This window comes from Harpia harpyja, chromosome 13 (assembly GCF_026419915.1).
Source record: "Harpia harpyja isolate bHarHar1 chromosome 13, bHarHar1 primary haplotype, whole genome shotgun sequence".
NCBI lineage: Eukaryota > Metazoa > Chordata > Aves > Accipitriformes > Accipitridae > Harpia > Harpia harpyja.
In genome coordinates this window covers 3,306,213-3,328,518 of record NC_068952.1, presented here as the reverse complement: position 1 = coordinate 3,328,518, position 22,306 = coordinate 3,306,213, and the positions used below count along the sequence as shown (strand labels likewise).

At 39.3% G+C, this 22,306-nt stretch overlaps 1 protein-coding gene across 19 annotated transcripts in view; it reads right to left on the bottom strand.

Annotated features, from left to right (window-relative positions):
• Positions 1 to 22,306, bottom strand: part of NRXN1 (neurexin 1) — a 730,978-nt gene that overhangs the window by 119,871 nt on the left and 588,801 nt on the right. For all 19 annotated transcript variants that reach the window (XM_052805915.1, XM_052805916.1, XM_052805935.1 and 16 more), the window contains one exon: positions 6,148 to 6,319. In XM_052805915.1, coding sequence (XP_052661875.1) covers positions 6,148 to 6,319 — 172 coding nt within the window. The remainder of the gene's footprint in view (positions 1 to 6,147; positions 6,320 to 22,306) is intronic.

The window sequence follows — 22,306 nt, the reverse complement described above, 5'->3', positions numbered from 1 at the left end:
CAAATAAACAACTAAACATATAGGAGTCAGAAGGCTTATATTATTTCAACGTGGAAAACACCCTGAAAGTCCCATGTCCTAACAGCAGTGGCCAGGAAAGTTTGAAAAATTACCATATGGCAAATGCAAGGCAAGGCAAATACTTAGTGACCATTTACTTGTTAGGTTCCTTCCTCACCTTGACCATTACAATTTTGCATGGATGTGGTGATAACAGGCTGTCTGTCCATTTCATTAGAATATTCAAAGATACGCTTGTGAAAGAGTTCGAGATGTCTCCTGGCCACCACACTTATGCTTGAGAAACAGAACTTTGATTCTCTTCAGAAGCGGCTGGAGGGGCTTGAAATTTGGAAGGTGTTTCTAAGCCAATGGTATGCATGTTAGGCACCTACATGGACTGCTGGAGAAATACTAATCCATTCTGGAGAAAAAAAATGTACTGACACAGATGTCTTCTGTTAATTTCATGGTCAATCTGAACACCGCAAACTAAGAGAAACAGATAGCACTTATCCTAAATAGGATACATAGTAACAGCTGACTCTTAGCATTTATCTTAAAGTCAGGTGTATCCCATGAAAAGATGGCAGACACTTTCTCTATTTTCCAGAATACAGGGACCAAGAGAAGCACTTTAGCGAGATGCCCCATTCCCCTAGCCCTTGGATGTTCTGCAATAACAACCTTTAGCCCACAGATCCAGAGAAAGTCCCTAAGACAACATGTGTGCTCTCAGATGCTTAACCTTATGTGATAAAGCAAAAAACCCAAAACCCAGAACAGAATTATTCTGTATTATACCAAAGTCCTAAGAGCTTCAGCTGCCAATTGTGATATTACCGAGGTACTTGGCACTAACCACAACGTTAGCCTGCGGTTTGATCTTTCGCTAACATATATGGATTCTCACACAGGTTCTTCTTTGGTGCGTGTACGCTCAATCGTAAGTTGTACTCCCCAGTCAGAGATACATCTGTTCCAGTAGTCTGGCAGTGTTTTGGACAATCTCTTTTGTGTGAACGACATGTGCGAGATGCTCATGCTGTCAGATCTAGGTCTGTCAGACACATCCCTGACAAGGTCTGCTGAGCCGTGGGGTACCTGAGGACAGCTAAAACTAAGTTAGGCTTTTCTAAGGCTGACCAGAGATCCAGGGGTGACTGGGAAGGCTTCATTTTAGACGTTTGCCTGCATCAGACTGTATCTTCCAGACTGCTGCAGGGTCCCGGGAACTGCTGAGTATTCCCAGCAGTCTGAACAGCTTTAAAACCATAGACCAGTTGGCCAATAGCTAACAGATCATCTTATATCTGGAAAATTCTGCATCAGTCTGATTTATGATGGAAGTCCTGAAGAGTACATTCCTGCTGGTAAAATGATTGGTTGCACCGTGTTTTTTAAAAGAATAGGCATTGGGCAAACTCCCTTTGACTGCATAAAGTGTAGAGTTATTCACAGAAAAGCGATTCTGAAAATCCTTCACAGTAAATGGTGATTATTGTGGCTTTAGAAAGTCACCTAGCTTGTTCTGATATACTTTCCCAGACTGGTAAAATGGACAGCCTTCACTACTTACTAAGGAAGGAAAATTAGAAAATCGAGAAAATTGATTTTCTTGTTAAATAGGTATGGTTATGAGCACTGCTGTGAGAAAGATTTTTTTTTTTCCCCCATTTGATTTGATTTGAAACAGATTTTCTTTCAGGTAAGGAAGAAAAGGTTGTTTCAAATCAAATGAAATGCTTTGTTCTCAGATTACCTAAATCCCCTATAAACACTGGACAATCTTGACATGAAAAGTCAGAACATTTTATTTAGAAAATATTAAAATTAATATTTTGCCATTACTAAAACCAATTTCCTATTATTTTGTTTTTCCTTTGGCCTTAATTGTTAGATCAGTTTGACCCAAATTAACAAGTCCTTCGGTTTCCTACCATAAATGCATTCTTAGCAAAGCTATATTTCAGTGTATAATTATTACCTAACTGAAGGCACAAGAACAGCCTGTTCACAGAAGTATCTGGAGTTGCTGCTGTGGTGCAGTCCCATCGCCACAATAGCAGACAGTCAGTCGGGGAAGGGAATTAAAACTAAGTTGTGAAGCAGACAAGATAAGCTATAAGGAGTAGAAAGTATCTGCACGGAAAATGGGGTTAGTCTATTGATTAGGAACTCTTGACTGTACAGTCAGCAGTTTTCTCATTCCTGTTTAATATGATCGGAAATTAGGCTGCATCCAGATAAGTTAACGGGAAATCACTACCTCAATCACCAAGGTGAAATATTAAAGTTCTTTGGAAAGATGCAGAGGGATGATAATTATTAGGTAAAGAGACATAATATTGAATTTAGTTAAGAAAGATGGAATATACAAATCCAGTACAGATCTGGGCATCTTAGCTATCAAAACCCCACAATATGCCATTCTCAATCATAGGGCTACCTATCAGCCACTGACACAATGAGAAAGTGACTTTGATGGGAGTCTGGAAGAACCTACGTAGGTAAATCTAAACCTCTGTTTCTGAAAATCATCCAGCCATTTCAGAACACTGAAGTTCTTCACATTTGTCTAGGACTAAAGCACGTTTTTCCCCACTATACTCCAAAACCAGCCAACCACCTTTACAAGGGTAATCATCCTCTACCACTGGCCGCCCCCACCTTTTTCCTTTTACAGCTCTCTCGTTTCATGTATACTCAGATACAAACTGAAGGGGCATTCGCCCAGACAAGATTCCTGAGAAAACGTAACACTCGAGTCTAGTGGGATGGAGAATGATGTACAAGAGAAACATGCTAGACCCTCATCAGCTTCCAAGGTCATTTCTGCACTTTATGCAGCTCTAGGATAAAACACATGAAGCAACCGTGGAAGCCCTATGAAGCATTGCCATACAATAATTTTTGCAAGGTGTCTACCTCCGACTGCTCATAAAGCAATATTAGAGAATCACATGTGCTACACCAGCTAGAAAACCCTTTGTGAGAGCACTGAACTCTGGGCAGCTCCCGAGACCCAGGACTGAGTTCAGACTCCCTACAAATCCCACATAGACTTGTGGCAATCAGGACCACAGCTCTTTTTCAAAAGATGCTTACTTCGAGCATCAAGAGGGGTGCCCACAGCATCCTCCTAGCAAGTGATGCAACGCCGACTGCTATTGGGCCTCAGGTGCCATTCTCTGCAGCAGTTTGAGGGGGCTGTATGAAGGCTACACAGGCAACGAAACTGGAAAATCCTAAGCCTCTGATCAGAAACTCCTCCTAGAAAATCTTCACCCAATATTTTAAGACGCCGATCACAAAAAAGCAATGTGTTGTAGTCAGACACTCCGACCAGAAGTGTAATTTGGAGTATAGTCTTTCCTCAGAAAGAACAGAGAATTGATCAGTTGGTACGCTTTAGGAAACCAACTGGTTTTTTTTTAATATTATTTTATTTTTGAAAAAAGGAAATCCAGTGTATTTAAGGATACCAACTTACTAATTAAGCTGCTAATCTTGTTTCTATTCTTAACTTTTAAAACCCCAGAAATAGGAGAGATAAGTCTGTGCTTAGGTACAGTGGTGCAGGCACATTAAGAAATTATGCAGAAAGAAATCATTCAAAAAACCGTCACAAAGCAAAAAAAGAATATTCTTTCTAGCACTGAAATGAAAGCTAACGAGCCCTCCCTCATGCAAACGAGATTGAATTCAGTCCATACTGTACAACTGCAACATGTCCTCCATCCAAAATGTGAGCAGAGAGCAAGTTAGCTGGTTAACCAATACTGCCAGGTACTACTGTCTGTCCCTAAAACAGCAACAGCAGTAGCACATCTCAACTGGATGCAGCAGCATTTGCCAAACTGTGCTGTCTGATATCTTGAAGACATCCCTTTTAGAAATACGACTTTTAGAACTGGTGTGACAGCGGTAGCTTTTAATATGGTGCCATTAACATCTTCAGAGAAGTATCAACCTTGCTCAAAGGCAGCAGAGTCTTCAGGACAAGCCTGCGTCTTTTCTAAAAGGTACATCGACGCCAGTCTGTGAAGAAACTAGTGTTTATAAAGGGTTTCAATGAGGAGTGCCAAACCTGATGGAGCAGCATGGAAACATAAAAGAAAGGTATGGCTAGGTGCTCTCATGCTGGGAAGAGGGCAGAAGAGACGGAAGGTGAAAAGGAGGAGGATGGATTTCAAAAGCGATGCTATGGTATTCAGGAGCCATAAAATATTATTATGGGAAAGGCAAAGAAAATTAAAGGCCAACTGCAGTCTTGGAAGATCCAGCAATAAAGCAAGCCAAGAGATTCTGTACCCCAGCTGATGAAGCAACTGAAAATGCCTTGAAATGCAGCTTGTGCACAGATTGCTAAAGGAAGCTCAAGAAGCTCAGATTCCTTGTTTTCCTTTTTCAAAGAAAACATGCAACCTCCTTCCACACCACTAATCCTATCCCAAGGAAATCACTCTATTTTCTAAACTGATCTATGTTCAGTATAAATACATGAATTCTGTGTGCCACTATCTTCAGAACTCAAATGCAGTTTGTCCTTGTTGTAGCCACTTTATATTTTCATGAAGAAACAGAACAGGGAAAAAGAAAAATTTTTTCATGTTCATCATTTAGGTAGAAAAACAAAAAAACCACCCCAAACCTGTTTTTCCTTTCTGCTACATAGGTTTTGAACACAAACTAAGACACACTCCTCCCCAGTTTCCACCATCTTATTTCAGGGGCCATTTACCAAACATTGCAAAAGTTAGAAAATGAGGGGGACACGTGGGAAACATGAATATCTGAAAGATCACAGGACATAATTCATTCAGTATCCCCCCTTCCCTCAAGAGTTTATCACCACTCAGAGATGCGTCTAACTTAAAGCAATTAATTGTTTCTAACTGCCAGAACTGTCACTCATTCATAACGCATTAGCACACAGGTGGTTTTTTTAACAACTCCTGCTGTACATAATTTCATTTGTGATGCACACTTTCATTTTTATTTTAAATTCTAAATTATTTCCAAGTAAAGATCTGAAGGGTTATGTTTCACCTGTGGATTTTTAAAAAATTATTTTTATTTTTTAAAAAGTCAGGTGAACAGCTGGACTACAACTCAAACACCAAAAAAACCCAAACCAACATCTAAATACTAATAATTAGTGCAGGGAATGGCTTATGCATTCCTTATTAGTGAAACATACCCTCCTGTCCCACTCCACCCCCAAAATGAAGAATTTTCTGCTTTTAAACAGATAAATCAGAACTGTCATTTATGTAATAGCAAATATGCAAACCAGAATACCTTTCACTTACATCTCTGGATTTGCTGCCTTTTGTTTAATAATATAAACACACACACCAACTGTTAACAGATAACATGCAGATTTTTAAGTTACCATTAACAGCTCAGTAGTCCTATTCAATAAGAAAGGGTTTGCATATCTGAAAAACCTGTTGCCTTTAAAAATGAATAAAATTAGTAACACAGTAATCTTCAGTGCATGGCATTTGCTTAAAATTAAATACGGGCCCGATCAAGGCAACTCTGTACTCACACGAGCAGTCCTGTTCAAGTAACCAGCATCACTTGCGTAAGTAATATCCTGTAGTTTGCGTTTTAAGTTAAGGCACCTTAATTGGGTTGGTTGGTTGTAGAATTGATAACTGATACACCTTTTGGTTTATGCCTGCTGGAACACTTCTGCTAAATTCATAAGCTTCAGACTGCTTTAATAACAACTTGTGGTTAAAAGAACACAGACAACCTTTTCCTCAGTAAATGTTTTACCCCATCACTTGGAGATCAATTTGGAAGTCACTTTACTGTGTAGCTTTTGTCAAAGCCTTTTTTTTCCCCCTAAAACAAGAATCCAATAAAACCAAATGAAAACAAGAAACAAAACCACTATTTCATGCCTTGACAACTGTATTTTTCCACTACCAGTAATAACTTGAATTTGTGCTTTTAAACTCACTTAGGAAATACCATCATCATAAACTGCATACTGCTCAGGACTCTTTAACTAATTAATTAGCTACTAAAACTCTGCGAAGGAGCTGACGTTGTATTAGAAGAGAAGCAAAATGAGCCAAACTCCACGCATCCCCCACCCTCTTACTCACAAGCGTTAGCGTAAGCCCTTACCTGCTGGGTAACGTTCGATAACTGGCCAGTTGTCCACCTGTAATGTGGCATTGCCACCACTTCTTGTGAAACGTACTACGTGGTATTTTCCATCATTAATGATTGCGTTGATCTCTTCAATAGAGATGTCATCAGTTCCAACATTAAATTTAACTCCAATTTTTCCCTGGTGCTGCATGTCAAAAAAAAAAAAAAAAAAAAAAGAGGAAGAAGAAAAAGAAGAACTAATTAAGAGTTGTTTTAGCAAGAAATAGAGACAGTGTGTCATACAGGGAAAGATTTCTAACAACATCTTCCCTCCTCAGATGTAACTTCTGAAGGCTTGCATGTGGCAGTGACAAGCCTCCCGACAGCTCAGTAAGTCCGGGATGTCTCTTTGATGGATAATTGATATTCCAAATGAGTTATTTCACCAAATTGAGTTCTCTCCTTTTCCAAGAGATTCAGACCAAGATGAGGAGGGAGGGAGGAGGAAAGCTCAAGTTTTCTTTCTTTGTCCCCTCCCTCACCTCCATGAGGATTAAACACCATTTTTCCTTTTAGGCTTTCAAAACGGAAAGCCTTGCAGTGTCAGTTGAAAGAGGTTTGAGGATTTTCTGGCTATGAAAGCCAAGGTCCAGCCCTGCATCTGCTTTCCCCAAACCTCATTCACACTCAGTGTTCACAAATGATAACAAAGGAGGAAACTTTTTCTTTTCTAATGGAGTGGTTTTTTGCATCACACTGTAGTAGCTCTGAACCATTAAGACAAGAACAGACCAACTGACCAACAAGGACTTTTCTGATCAGAGCCAGAGAGGAGCAAAAGGCATTTGTGACACAGGGACAGCACCTTGTTCCCGCTAAGGACCAAGGCTCTGATTTTTTTTGCTGGGATTTGCTGGTAAACTCCTGTGCCTGAGTGCGCCCAAGGCTATGGGGACTTCCCACACACATTCATACTCAGTACCAAGGCTGCAGATTTTCCAGATGATTGCAATATTGGCATGTTTTCATTTTTATTGTCTTTTAATTATTAAGATGTTCACTCTAATGGGACATTTATGTTTTAACAAAGTCCTTTAATGTCTATTAAAATTTTAACTTAAGAACTTAATGATTTTTTTTCCTGCCATAAAATCAATTCTATTCCTGAATAAGGATATTTATTAAATTGAGGAGAAAAAAAAAAAGCACTGCAGGGTATGAGATTAGGGGCTTGTGCATAATAAGTGGCAATTCTATGTGAAATTTCATGTCATTAGTACTGGTACATCCTTCTTAAAAGTTAAAAAACTTCTTAAAGTTTTTACACTACCAGATGAAACACAATGAAACGTTTCACTTTGTACCTCTTCGTCATTCACGTCAATCTTTCCAGAACCAGCTTAACCTCTCCTGCATAGCTTTTGTGTCTGCTCCCTCCTTCTTTTACTACCCTGGCACCACTCCCTGTAGTAAGTGTATCCTGCAGCTCCTTGTCTCTGGAAGTCTCCCAAGTGAAGAACTCAGGAGTTCTTCCACTTTATTTTATTCTCTTTTTAAATACCTGACTTCATTTTCCAGTAGTGCTTGCATATTCCAGTTACACAGTTGAGCAGCTGCTGAACACCTTTGGAGCAAGTCCCTCAACGTTTTGGCACTACGCTATGACCTCTTCCGCTAAGATCTTTTTTAAAACACTAAAAGGACCATTTCCTGCTGAGATTTGCAGAATGACTCTGAAAAGTATTTTTTTTTATTTGCTCAGTTCCTTAAATAACGTTCTAAATATTCTTCTTTTTTTCCTTGCGGATTGTTTTAATGTTTCTCTATTGGCTGGTCCTACTTTTCCATGCCGACAGGGTGTCAGTAAGGGATCCACCTCACCCAGCACACGCTCACCCTCTTTTGCCTCTCGTGTGAGCTGTGGAGCAATCTCTCAGTTGTCCCAGGAGAGTAACTGTAGCTCCATTTTATTTCAACTGGTTCAACTATGACTCAGAATAGATTTCACCCATTTTCTTCCATGGATGCAATAGCTTATTTACTTCACCTGTTTCATTCATACGCTTACTTTCTTTATACAGAGATGTATACAAAGAAATATAATATTGTCCTGGCTCTAAAGCAATCTCCTCTTTTACTAATTTATGAAATGCAGAAAAACAGCATGTAATGATAATGGCATATGCACCTTTTCACACTACTTTAAAGAAGTCAAAGTCTTTGAGGATTAAAAAAAGCTGACTAATTTTATGGTGATTCATAATTTTACTATCCATAGCCTACATTTACATACCTGCTTTCCCATTTGCTATATATATGTATATACATATATTATTTTAGATCAAAAAATGACAAGGAAAAAAAGCACCTTTGAGTGAATAGGACAGGTGCAGGCAAAATGAAGCGGCATAAAAGGTGAATATATCAGCAGGTTTTCCAAAACTAAGAGAATGTGGTGTTGCAATGGTTACCAAGTAACCATTTGTAAATGGCCAGGTATTGGCAAGTGAAGTGAATGCTTTACAGACTTGAAGGCAGACCTTTAGCCTTACTTGATGCAAATATACTTTTTAGTGGAAAAAAAAGCAAGTTTCCCTGACTTCCCGACATTTGTACAGAAGTACTGTGCACAGACGCCAAGCACGCAGCTGCAATAGCAGAAAACATCACCCTAGTAGTTGATAACATACTATAGTAATTTTTTTGGCTGTATTTCTAATGCATTTGTGTAGCTGAGAACATGAAAAACTCCATATTTAAAGGATACGTTTCATTATTTCACACTTCTTCAGCACCTGTGGGCATTTATATAACCTCCCACAAAACAAGGAAGCAAATCTGGGTTTCGAGTTTAAGTCTTCCTTATTATTATATCCATATTTAAGTTTGACTTCTGAACCTCTCGCTAAACATGATATGGACTACAACCCCATTGTGCACAGCTCTTTAGAACTGCAAAATGAAATATGATGCAAAGACCTGAGAGTACACAGGCTCAGACAGATGATGACATTACCACAAAGCAGTAAGTCACCACGTATCAGCTGAGTTGCAATAAGCACCTCTGTTTGTAGATAGCATTTTTTTTTAAGCCCTTGCATAATCATGCAGTAGTTTGACTCACTGTACTGCTCCTTCACTGCAAGATAATGTAAGTCACATTATTTTTCATTTGTCATTGGGTAAGACTGTGTGCTCATACAGTTACTGTGGACCAGCTGATGTACAGTAGCCTGTTGAGATAACTTTTCTTTTTCCTTCTTTTTGGAGCAACATGGTAGTGCGGAAAGGGAAGAGACTGATAAAACTGAAGCATGCTAAATTACTATTTCCACTTTGCCAGCCTCAGTTGCATAATGCAGTAGTGGAAATTTTCCTTTATCACTTGTTTATTCATAATAATCTTAAAGTCATTCTTCCTATCAAAAACAGCCTCAGACAAATGCTGAATGAGAGGTTCCCTCTTCAGCATCATGACGATGGGCACTATAGAAATGTCTGTGCATTACTAAGTACCACGATAAGTCAACATTACTGTTGAATGATGTTATCTTTGCCTGTGACCTGAAACAGCACAGCATTTCAAGCTCATATTTCTAGGATGTTATGTGTGCCCACTAGCAAAGATGATAATTTCAGAGTTTGCCTGGTAAAAATCAGCTCTGTACTCAGGGCGTGTAGAAGTCCACTGTGCTGTTTATGATTCTTAGCCTGTGTTTTACTTTTCTCAATCTTACCCAGTTGTGAGAGAACGTAGCAATGAAATCAATTCCTTTTCCTACTGTGCCTTTATCCAATCTGAACTGGGAAGGCCACCATAACAGAGTGGAGACACATAGGAGATGGGAGAGTCTCCAATATTTTTTCCAAGAGAGGCCAGAAGAGCGGACACACCTTCAGGAGAAGCGTGAAGCATTTCAAGAAGTAGCGTTAAATGTTGTTCTCTGTCTCTGGACATTATTTGGAACTTCAAATCAGAAGGTGCTATGAATACTGCTGCAACCATCACATCACCACCACCGCTCCCTGGGACAAAGCAGCGCAGGGACCTCCGATTCACCTACGGACAAGCTACGTGACGCTCTGAGCAACAACCAGCAGCTCTTCAGAAAAGCTAAACTTCTGGTTTGGAGGTGCTTTGGCCATGTAGCTCTCCTGTTTCTGAGGCCAGGGTGACTTTCTCTCCACAGTACCCACACAGGCAGATAAGCTCATTTGGCGTTACCTAAAGTACCCCTACGCATTACTGCAACGTGCGATGTCGGCTTTGCCTACAGTTTAACCTCTGCTGTCCAGCTACTTGTAGGAGTCCAAGCTCACAGGGTAAGGATAAATATGCTAATGGCTTCAAAGCAGTTGGATAAAAGCCTAAGATATACATGTTTAGTTCCAATCCTACATTCCTAATGTGCTCTGAAATGCCAGGAGTTTTGATTGCTCCGACAGTATAGGTGTGCGTGCATGCGTGTGTATGTACCAATCATTTCAAAACATTTTGTCTTCAAAAGCACTGGCAGCTACTATTGTAATCTAGCAACTCCAGTGGAATATTTTGAAGCATGTTTTATGAATTGTGTACTCTAAATACTTCTACCTTGGCTTTAATAGGCCTTTTCTGCTTCTGATGAAGCACCGAGAATGCTGATGAACCCGAGAACCGAGCAAGAAACGTGAAATGCAAATCAAGCCAGCGGCTGACAGTGCAATTTGTTCCCTGTTGGACCCTAGTTCAGTGCTACTGATCTGCCAACTCCAAATGCAATAAAACCTATGCTAGTATAAAATATATTTATATATATCTCCAGAATAATGATATTTCCTATAGCATCAGCAAGGTTTTACTGCTCTCTGTAGTAATAATTCTGGAATCAAACAGGAGTGTGTGCAAATTTGGCACAACAGTAGTTTTAGAAGAGACCACAGACAACCTAAGCTCATAATACTTACAACCTTTAACCACTTCCAAAGAAAAGTAATAATACTGTGACTCCCACAGGTGAACAAACAGAGAAAAAAACGCTCAAGCATGCCAGCTTGCATCTTACAGTGTTGGTCCCTGAGGCACAACTTTCTGGTGAATGTGATAACAAAGTCTTAGAACTAACTGATGGTTTACTTTGATTTTATTGAAGAATATGTTTCTTGAGTTTTATTAAGAAGAGTGAGATCATTTTCACTCAAATGTAATCAGAAGCTAATATTCTATATTACAGAAATTTATGTAAAATAATTAATTTCTGGTTTTCTGAAGCTTGTAAGGAAACGCATATCTGAAAATAGTACTGTGTGCTTCAGGAAGTGAGAAGAGGGATATATAATGGACAGAAGATATATTTGAACTCCAAGATTAATTGAGTAACTACGTATATTTTAGTCTAATAATCCATCAATATTTCTTATTACCACCTGGTATCTTCCACAGGAAACCTTTCCTGGGAAAGGCACAGAAAATATAAAACATCTGGGAAGAGTTCTTTGAATGAATACATCTTTTATATTCCAGTGAAAGAACTTCACTTTCTGGATGTTTTTTTATAATTTTTTGTTACCGCTTTTCTCTAGGAAAAGCAATAAAATATTCAACCTGATATTTACCAACAGTAATCAAATCTTTTACTTTTTAGTCAACTGCAGGACAACACACCATAGGAACAGGCATTCTTCTGTCAACCCTCATCTTTAGTACTTACAGTCAGGTTTTGTGTCCCTTCATGAATTCAGAAAGGTAACTGTTTTCAGGGATGGATTATAGCTTTCAGTATATCAGTGTTTGACATACCATAGAAAATGTAGGAGGGGCTTGAAAACTCTATCAGAGTGCTAGTGGTCAAAGTTACCAGTCATAGGTAGGCACTTCAAGCAAGGAAGCAAAGATTTTTGCTGATGTCTGATAGGGTGCATCCACCTTGTATTCAGTCTTTGATAGACTGGCATCTGACAAGTGTGAAACTGTTTGGTTTCTCTTTCTTTTCCCAAAAGCTGGAAATACATAGCTACTGTGGAGAAGGGAAAAAAGAAAAAAGAAAAAAAAATAAAAAAGAAAAAGAACCACAACAAACCAAACTTCTCCCTTTCCTGGTTGCCTAATAAGGATACTGTGCTATTCCCAGTGTTCCTTCTTGCCAATTCTCACCATTTATTTGCAACTTTCCTGACATTTGCTTATTTCTTAAATCCACAGCTCTGTAGACCATAGTTTATGAGAAAATCCCACTTTTCATTTTAAACCAAGCTCCTAGTTCTGATAATTGTACAGAAAAGCTTAAAACCCAAAGCCTTGCAGGCTACTAGAAAGAACTGAAAATCACGTTAAATCCCATGATTTTAAACTAAATGCTTGATTTTTTTTTCAGCTAAAGGTGTGATACTCTGAGCAAGCGACACTGATTTCATTACCCTCGTATCAAATCGGAGCAACATGCAGCAAAGTGGGCTTCCTCTCAATCCAGTCTCCCAGCAATTCTGACTCCTTCTCCATCATTGGACCTGTTTCCAGAAAGATTTGTTCTCCTTTACTTGAGTCTCAGCCTCCTGGTCCCCAAGACAGCGGGACTGGAGGGATGAACTGACAATACTTACTTCCAAAATGCTCTGTAAGACTTTATCTACAGCTGACTAGACTTTCTGAGCCTCCAGTAACACAGCATGCTTGCACTCAGGAAGTTTTTTCATGACTTGAAGGGTATCATGACTCGGCTTGAGTGGTAGCTGGACTCCAAATGTGACCCGTGAGATTCCTGCGAGAAGCGCGGTCAGGTCTCTGGTACCCGTTTGCACACACCGATTTGAAATGCAATCCTGGCAACTAAATGCTGCCTAACACTACGCTAAGCCACTATTCATACTATTCAGAGAGGAAAAATGTTGTCTGCAGAGCCAGAAATGTTACCAATATTTCCTGCAGCACTGGTGCTTGCTCACTTAAGTGCAAACCCATGCATGCCTTTCTCATCTACACCAAGATCCTTCCAGAGACAGTACAAGGCACTTGAAAACAGATCTATAGTCATAAATGTACAGCAACAAACCTCTTTTTCCTCCCCTAATTTTGGATCCTCAATCAGTTGTTTCATGGATTTTCTTAAAGAGAGATGGAGAGTGAATTTGCAACATATTTTGCTCTCACGTTTTACTCGGAAGTTCTGTAAGATCATTTCATAAACCTTTAAATGACCCCAGTTGCATGCCATTAAGTTATCTAGATTTTCTAAACCAATACAGAAATAATAAAAATTCATTGTTCACCAGATGCCCCTGGTTCACATACAAGAAATAGCACTGTCACTGTAACAATATTATGTATGCAAATACATACAGATGCTACCAGAGCTACTGCACTCTTAAATGTTGTTCGATAAAAATTAAGCAGCTTCTAGCCTTAAACCAATGACCCTTAAAAGAGGTAAGTGAAATATGGGCCCAGCATCACACTAATTTACAACTGAGGCGTACCTGAAAGAAAAAGCTAAGTGGCTCACTAAGCGGAAGAAGTGACACATGACTTAAACCAATTTTTTTTAATGTCACAAAATGCCATATATGCAACCACAGAACAAAAAGCCTGGAAAGAAGGTATCACAGAAGTGTTCACTGCCCCAGCGTTTCAGGCCAGGAAGCACCTACTCTTTACTACTATGAAATAATGACTTGTATCACTTTCTGCTTTAAAATAATTGTCCTCACAGTCTGCTTTAAGTGTTGTTACAGCAATTCGATTTATACATAAAGCTCAGCAAGCAGAAAATTTAGAAATATTTATAAATCTACAGTTCTGACACTTCAGCTCTCAGACTGCAGTTTTCCCGTTTAGTTTTAAACATTGTAATTCTCACTGCTATATATCATAGCTGTATTTCAAGTTACTCTGATGATGAATTACTGAGACCATACCATTACCCTAACAACGAGCCCCCAAAAATGCAATAGTTATGGAAGACATATGGTGTAGAGCCCACAGCAGCAGCATACTGCATCTCATTATCCACTCAGCATCATTACTGCAGTACACAAAATTAAATTTTTCTGAGAAAGTATGCAGTAAAGAACAAATTAAGTAGTCAGCCCTTAACGTGGTACTTCTGTCAAAACAGCATGTCGCACAGAAATGTCTTGACCTTGCTAGTGTCTCACCAAGGATTCCCAGTTGTGGTGAGATGGTGTGGATGGGTCGAAGAGATTACAGAAGCTGTTAATACCAAACAGAGCCTAATTTGAAGGAAAAGAAAGAGTTTTAACTACTGGCCAAGGTAACCCACATGCCTTGACTTTGCTCTTACACACTTATTTTCCATATAGGCAGACATCTTGGAGCTTGTGTACCTGAAATATAGTATGCCCAGCCTGAGGAATGACATACTCATGGGGAGCTCCAGCTACTCAAAACCAGCAGACACTGTCCCTCCCCACACATACATCAACACGTGTTTCCAGATAAGCCCAGTGAGATTTGAAAATTAGGCTTGCTTTCCACTTTTTTTACAGTGGTTTTATACAGAGATGATTAAAATAGTGTTCCTGGGACTGGATAGAGTTGTTCAAAGGTGTAAAAATACTCCTAGAAAAAACCCGAATGAGTAGCACCTTGATATCGGTACAATCTAATCCACACTGGAAATTGTGCTGGTTTAAGGGTATTGATTTCTGTGCTTAGAAAGGCTTCACAGAACTCCTCTGATAATTTGTGTGTCTGAAACAAATCCAAAGTCAGAGTCAGTAGGAGGTATAACTGGGACCAGAAGTGAAGAATCAGCAAATTCTCAAGCAGGCTTTCATGCTAAATGATTAATAGCCATACAATCAACACGCATGCTCATGAAAACACAAGTAATAAGTTTTTGAGAATGTGGGTCAAAGGTCTTTTCATATTAAAAACCTGTAGGGAATTATTAAAAACAAAAAAATGGTATTAGACACCCAACTCCTGTTGAGCTTTAATGAAAACTGAACACCTACCTGCCATTCACTCCTTTGATAAGCTTTCCTTTAATATTAATGACAATCTTGAATATTTCCAGATGCCTACCACAAACACTGGGACAAAGTGCTTTTCAAACACTGTTTAAATGCAGACTGCATTCCTTTATTGTTCTGATTGCATGTATACAAATGTATTTCCAGAACTGTCTCCTAACCCTTCTTCTCTTCCTTTGGAGTCTCCAATTGGAAACAACCTGCTCCTAATTCATCTCGGCTGCTAAGTACTCATTATTGACATGAACTTACATGAAAGCAAACTGAAAGAAAAAACAAAAAAAACCAGCCCACAAAGTGATTTAAAAGCCAGGCACCTGAGTAGTGGACCTAGATGAATATTTTTGCCTCCTATCTGTAAAATGAAGAAAACACGATATTCTCACTTCAGAAACTTGTCTATCTGAAACAATTCATATCCGCAAAGTAGTTAAGCAGAAGTAAACAACAAAACCCCAAACAAACAAACAAAAAAATAGATTACTGGTCTATGAGACAAATGTACAACTGAAGTGAAAAGACCTCGCACAAGGAAACATAGCTATGCTGTTACCAGACAGCAGAGCTACAGCATGCTACAGCTTGGGCTTGGGCTCCCTGCACAAAAGCAAGTTCTGGTTGTTGTTCCATTTTCTGAGCAGTCCTATCATTTCTGTTGCCAGCTTGCTTTCTCTTATCATCAAGTGGAGTCATCCTATGGCAAGCTTTAATAGCATGTATATTTTTCTCAATGATAGTAGTTTCCTTTATCTTACCTTTCTTCATCTTGAAGATGTTTCAGCATCAAACCCAATTTGACAATTTCCCTGCGTGCTGTGCTGAGATACGCAGTGCGGAGTAGCCTATTATCAATGCTACAACAGAGGATCTCACTTCTTTTGATCACTTAATGCTGCAGAGCATGTAAAAATTCTTACAGTGAATACATGTAGCACATGAAGTGATCAAACAGTGTTAGTTGACTGGACTGTGAAATCCAACGGGTAGCTGGAAGGAGAAAGCAAAATGTGATAGCTACCTCTACGTTCTCCTCTGCTACTGCTGCTAACAGCCCCCAAGGTTTGAACGACATTGTTTTGGCATCTTAAAAACCAAACCAAAACAAAAAACCACCCTGTGGAAGAGAAGTGCCACAAAGTAATGAAAGGGCTGTGTACAGGAAATTATTAGTGCTTGTGAACAGCTTCTACAAGGAAGAAATCTCTGAAGGAAGCATTGCAAAATAGCACGAGCACCTTCAAGAATGTGCTCTTCAAAATGGGAGAAGCTTGCAAATAAACTTAGTTGTATTTAGAAGAAACCTGCCAGATACTTGAAAAGGCTAACCCCAATCAAATCGGACAAAATCAAAACAGAAGTTAACCCACAGCAAGGGAGCTTTGCATATAACAGAGTTCAATACTGTCAGGCTCTGAATGCCTCTCCGAAGCAAGGAACAATCATGAATGTTGTTGTCTTCACTGCAATGAGCAGCATCAGGCTTGAATAATGTCCAAATACATTATTTGTGTTCATGAACCCAATAGTATTTAAAAAAAATCCCTAACAGTATACACAAATACTTGCTATAGAACATGTAGCCCAACAGCCACTAACAACCAAAATTGCAAAATGCATCATTATCTTCAAACTGCACAAGGGAACGGAACAATGTCATCCTTTTAGTTACAAATTCTTCGCTTCTTATGTACTTTACAGTAGACTTTTACTACTGTTAGAAATTACCACTTAGCAAATGGGGTCCGTTAGGCAACCAGCAATCAACTTTTTAGGGCATTATTCTAACCTCACTGATAGTGTACTCCTGATTTCTGCCCTTCGTGCATTTACTTTCTTCTCTTTGTGTTTTTTATATACCTGGGAGATATTTACCTCTCAAAGTTAAAAGTCAGAAATAACTCCAGTGAAGTCAAGGCCACTTTAGAAATAGTAACATGGTAAAAACCAGGGCATCTCTCATTAGAGTTACTTGTCACTTTTTCAGAGCTTCTGCTTCTTACCACTCTTCTCACATATTACAGCATGGAAGAGATGTGATGGTAAAATATTTGACAGACAGCTGATGCAAATGATGTGCTTTCACTATTTTTATTAAAATTCTGGCTTTACTAAGATCAAGGTTTTCCTAGAAAAAGCTTAGTAGAAACCAGACATGTAACTGTTTTCATTTTCACACTCCTACAGCTTTAATGTTAGTGAGAGACTACTCAAAAAGGAAAAAAAAAAAGGGGAGGGTGCAGGATTTCACACACCAGAAGACCCCTGCTATAAATAGTTACCCTACAAATACATCCCATCCCCATAGCTCAGCCACTCCAAAATGCAACCGAGCTGGCTGGACTATCTCTGACTTGTGAGATGTAAATCTTTGATTACTTGCAGGCTGTGAATAGCTTTGCTGCTATACCATCAGATAAGCCTTTGCAAATATATCAGGGTGGCAGGGAAGAGAATGGGCATCTCTGAAAAGGAAGGAAGGAAAAAACCCAAAACAGTAGAGAGTGACTGGGAAGGGAATTCATGGACCTGTTGGACCAAGTCCCATTCTTAAGACTTCCTAAAAACATAGCAGGGGAAAAAATACTCTGCATCTTAAATAGCCTTCTGGGTAGCTTATGTTTGAAATGCCTTGTACTCTGCAGCAGATAACCCAATATCTTGCTGACTTTGCTAGCATCACAGAGGTGAGGTTTCCACATGGGTGAACTAACCACTCTTGAGCAATTTATTCAAGAGCATTAGATTCAAAATGGCTTTAGAATAGCATCAGGCAAGGTAGGTGTGTGCGCATATGTGTGTGGCTGTGCACACATACGGCCTTTCAGACGTTCTTCTGGACTAAATGTGATAACTTTAGGGCTATAAAAAGCAAACCCTATTTCTTTTTCTTCTCTTATTTTTCCAAATTGTGCTTTGCCCACAAATAGTCTCATTAAGCAGTAGTATCATTAGAGGACATCATGCACAAATCTTTTCACCTGAAGTGAAGCGATCTTCTTGCCACTTCTGCTTTGCCTGTGCAATTGCTAACAGATTTCTTGGCTCATTGCAAAGGGCATTTGAGATTGACAGATCTCCCCCATAAGCATTCTCCCTTTTCCTCTTTCAGCTCTGCACATCCTGGGGACTGCTCAGGCAGAGCATCGTGCAAGTGCTGTGCCCATCCTGCTGTGAAGAAACTCCACAAACTCCAGAACACGGAACATACCACAAACAAGGAAACCATTGGAGCTCCTTCTTACATTACAGGAGGACTTACTTTGCCTCCTGGATAACTATAATTATTTTCTGTGCTGCATCCCACACTCAGAAACCAAGCCTGACATAGAGACAGGTACTGACAATCAAACCCTTTTCCCTTCTTTCACCAATACAAATACATCATGATCTATATACGTATGCAGATGCCTCTGTGTGGGTATGCTTGTATATCTATGTGTTTTACGTACGCATACAATATAGATGAATGATGAGGTGAGACAGAACGTCCTACTGCACACACTCCATATAGAGGGATAAGAATACAAAACAACATAATGAATATATGCCGTTGCTGCTTAGCGAAAGGTGTTCAGGTGCTAAGATGATGAGGAGAGTAGGACAACCATGGTAAACTGGATTCCATGGGAATGATAATATTAAATAATAACATTTGTAATCACCTCAAGGCAGAGATAGGTCGCATGCTTTTTTTCTTTATAAGCAACGAATTACAGAAGGGTGAGGTTTGCAGAAGATGTACATTCTTGAGCTTTGCAGTTCTGTTCTTTGACTAATTTAACTAACGCTGTTCTAATTTAAAACGTCTTCAGTGTTTCAGTTTCAGTGCTGATGGATGCTTGCCTCCTGCAGAATACTATCAATTAAGAGGCTTATTCCAACCATAAAAATAAAATAATGCTCTGTTTATTGTTAACAGAGAGACTAAACTATAATAAGGATTCCTGATTAATTACTTATCAAGGAGAATTGACCTTAATTAGGGTCAACTTCTATGGCAGACAGCTTAATTTATTCTTTAATTTCCGTGTGTGAACACATTTCTCTCTACAGAACAATTGATTCACAGCTCAATTCAAACTCTTCAATTGTATTTTTATTTTTTAAAGGAAAAATAAATAAAAACGGTATCTTTTGAAACCAGTATATCTGTTCAGAGTAAGACCCAATTGCCTTAAGCAACTAAAATTAATGTTCCCTGTTTTTTTACTCCTGTTAACCTGCTAAAACAATTCTTGCAGAGGTAGCAGTACTAGTGGGATCTGGGCAGTTCTCAGACCCCCCAATATCCTTAAACTACCTAGTTCAGGTGCTGATACCAGTGCAAGAGTGGGGTGCATTTCCAGACAGGTAAGTATTCAGACAGTCAGCCTATGCTGCATTATCCCTTCAGTGCCCTTCTCCCACTGTTTGAGTGGAACAATTTTAAAGCAGCTTGGATATGTTGACACAGCTAATTGTCATGCCTTCGACTGAAGCACAGACAGCTCTTTAACTTCGTCCTCTGCAGATGTAACAAGTCAGAAGCAGTAAACTAAAATACTGTGCAATGTGCCTACTTAATAAAATACCTAGGGGTGTGCATGTTCCACAGTCATTAATGAGACTGATATATAGCACAGACAACCCCAGGTATGCATATATGAGGAGCAGCTGTGGCATTAGAGAAAAATCAGGCTGCCAAGCCTATCCAAGAAGCTGGGTAAATACACAGGAAATCTTGTGCCGAGATGTGTGCTGTCACAGCTAGATGTCTATCTACGTATAGCCCAAGGGAAGGTAGCTGGATTCTGTTCCTTCTCATGTATCCTCATAACAATTATTTCCAAAAGATTAATGTCCTAAAAAAAAAAAAAAAACAAAAACAAAAAACCACTCCCCCTCTGACATACAGCTAAAATGATTGCATTTGGGAAGGTACATGGATTCACTGTTTGAAACTACAAAACTCTCACTGCTTACTATATTTACCTTTATGTACTTATTAGTATTGATATCAAGTAAGAAAAGGTTCTGGCTTGACTCTTAGTAATTGGGATGGATAACAATAGGGAAAAATAGATGTGTTTTCCTTATGAACAATTGTTTTGTTCTAAAAATTAATGAAACGCAATATGAAGCCTCATGATGCAACTCATGCAGAGATGACCTATGATCCACTAGAGGGTTGCTTTGAGAACTTCATATAAAAATAAACAAATGGGGGAAAAAAATCCATAGCCAACTATAAAGCACTTAATACTTTCACAGTTTTCTAATAAAGGAATGTACTCAAAACCTAATACATTGAGGTAAACCTTCCATATCCCGCATCTAACTTCTTTGTCATTACTATCCCTATTGGGCAATGGACTTAAGGTTTGTTCGATACAGAAACAAATAAAAAGTGTGGGGAGCAGCACAGTAGGAGTGGCCTTTAATTTGTAATCTCTGAATTTTTTTTTCTGGCCATTTATAATCTGCTAATTATAAATCTACAATATGAGCTAGATTCCAATTACTAGTGAAAACCTGTTAAATCACCCTTACAATGTAAAAAAGCCATTAAAACAAACAGACCCCCCCCCGCTGGTCAGCTCTTAACCTAGAAGGATTTAGATGTGCTTTAGGCAACACCATACTCTTATCCCACACCGTCTCCTTGCAGGCTGGAGTACTTTCCACTCCAGTGAGTCCAGGCATTCCCACTCGGCGATTCCCACCACCAGCCTCCACAACCATTCCAAAAGCAGTAGATCTTAAATGCTGTTTCTATACAGCCTCCTGCTTCCCCCCCGCCGACGATTTCCTAGCTGAGCTGAAGTTTTCAGGTTTCCTTATGTCCCCTTTCCATGGCACAGCCTGACAAAACAGTGACCCCACTCCACATCTCCCTTGTTCTTGGAGAAAAAGCCATATAAAAAGGAACTGTAACACAAAGAGTCGGGTCAGCAGAGCATGACGGTGACTTCAGGGATCTCTGAAAACACATTAATGATTAAAATATCACCACACTATATTGTTGTAACACCTTCCACACAGCCCGGTCCTAAAGAGTTTTCCTATGAATCAGTGGCATTAAGATTATGAAATTAAGGCTTGCTCTCTACTTGCCCTCCTTCTTTCTTGTATATCTTGTAATCCATGTACTGTCCCCTCACCCCCTAAAGCACCTCCAAACATATTTTCCAAAGAGAATATGGTAAAACATGTGGACATAAAATGTACTATGCGTAACCACTGTTCTTCTGTCCCCCTTGGGCTATCCTTTGAGGGCTATCATTGTTGGTAATAACTTGCTTTGCTTTAAAGAGCAAATAAGTGAAAAAGGCAAATGCAAACATGGAGAAAATAATGCAGAAACATCTATTGAATGATTGTGCAGGCTTCCAAAGTCATTTTATATTATGTAGACTTAGAAGAACAATTCAGTGTAGACATTGGCTGCAAAAAAGGTATTTTATACCTTCTTGCTACCACCAGAATAGCTTCAGCAAACAGTTCTAACCAAGCCAGTGAGCCAAATCATAAAGCTTCAGGCAGTCATGAAAAACTATTGATTTTTTTTTTTTTAAACCTTTCTTCAGCTGTAAATTTCTATTGATATGTGACAAAAATGTGCAAGTGGCATTTGCTAGTATAGCCATTGTGGGAAAAGCCAAGATTGCAACTTCTCTGGTTAAGCCACTCAGAAGTTTAATGCGGTCAGCTTCAGACTGCTCCAGCCAATCTTGGATCAAATAAAACACAACACATATGTTTCCCAATAGCAATAATCAAAACTGAGGTTTTCAGATTTTGCTGGAAACAAAATTACAGCAAGAAGAAATGGGCTGGATATTTCTTTTTATTGCTGAGAAACAGACTCCTAACAGCCAGCCATGTGGATTTAGTTTATTTTTTGAAGTTAGCTCGTCTATCCTCTGTTGATACATGACTGATACCTCCTTCCTCCCTGCTGACCCACGCTCAGGGCTAAGGGGATGTGATCCCTGCTCGCTTTGATCTGTGTGTCTTCACTCCCTACAAGCAACGACATTTCAAAAGCCAGGGCTAGGACATCCTAAGAAAGGACGACTCAAGGCTGAGCTACGTGTTGCCCCTCCTATCTCTAAACATCATATCTTTTATTTCCTCCCCCTCCTAACAGCGGAAAAAAGAGCTCATTCCCATGGAAGCTTGGGTCCTCTATTCACCATCAGGTGGGACAACCCATCAGCCAGCCTCTGCCGGTGCCTTTGGG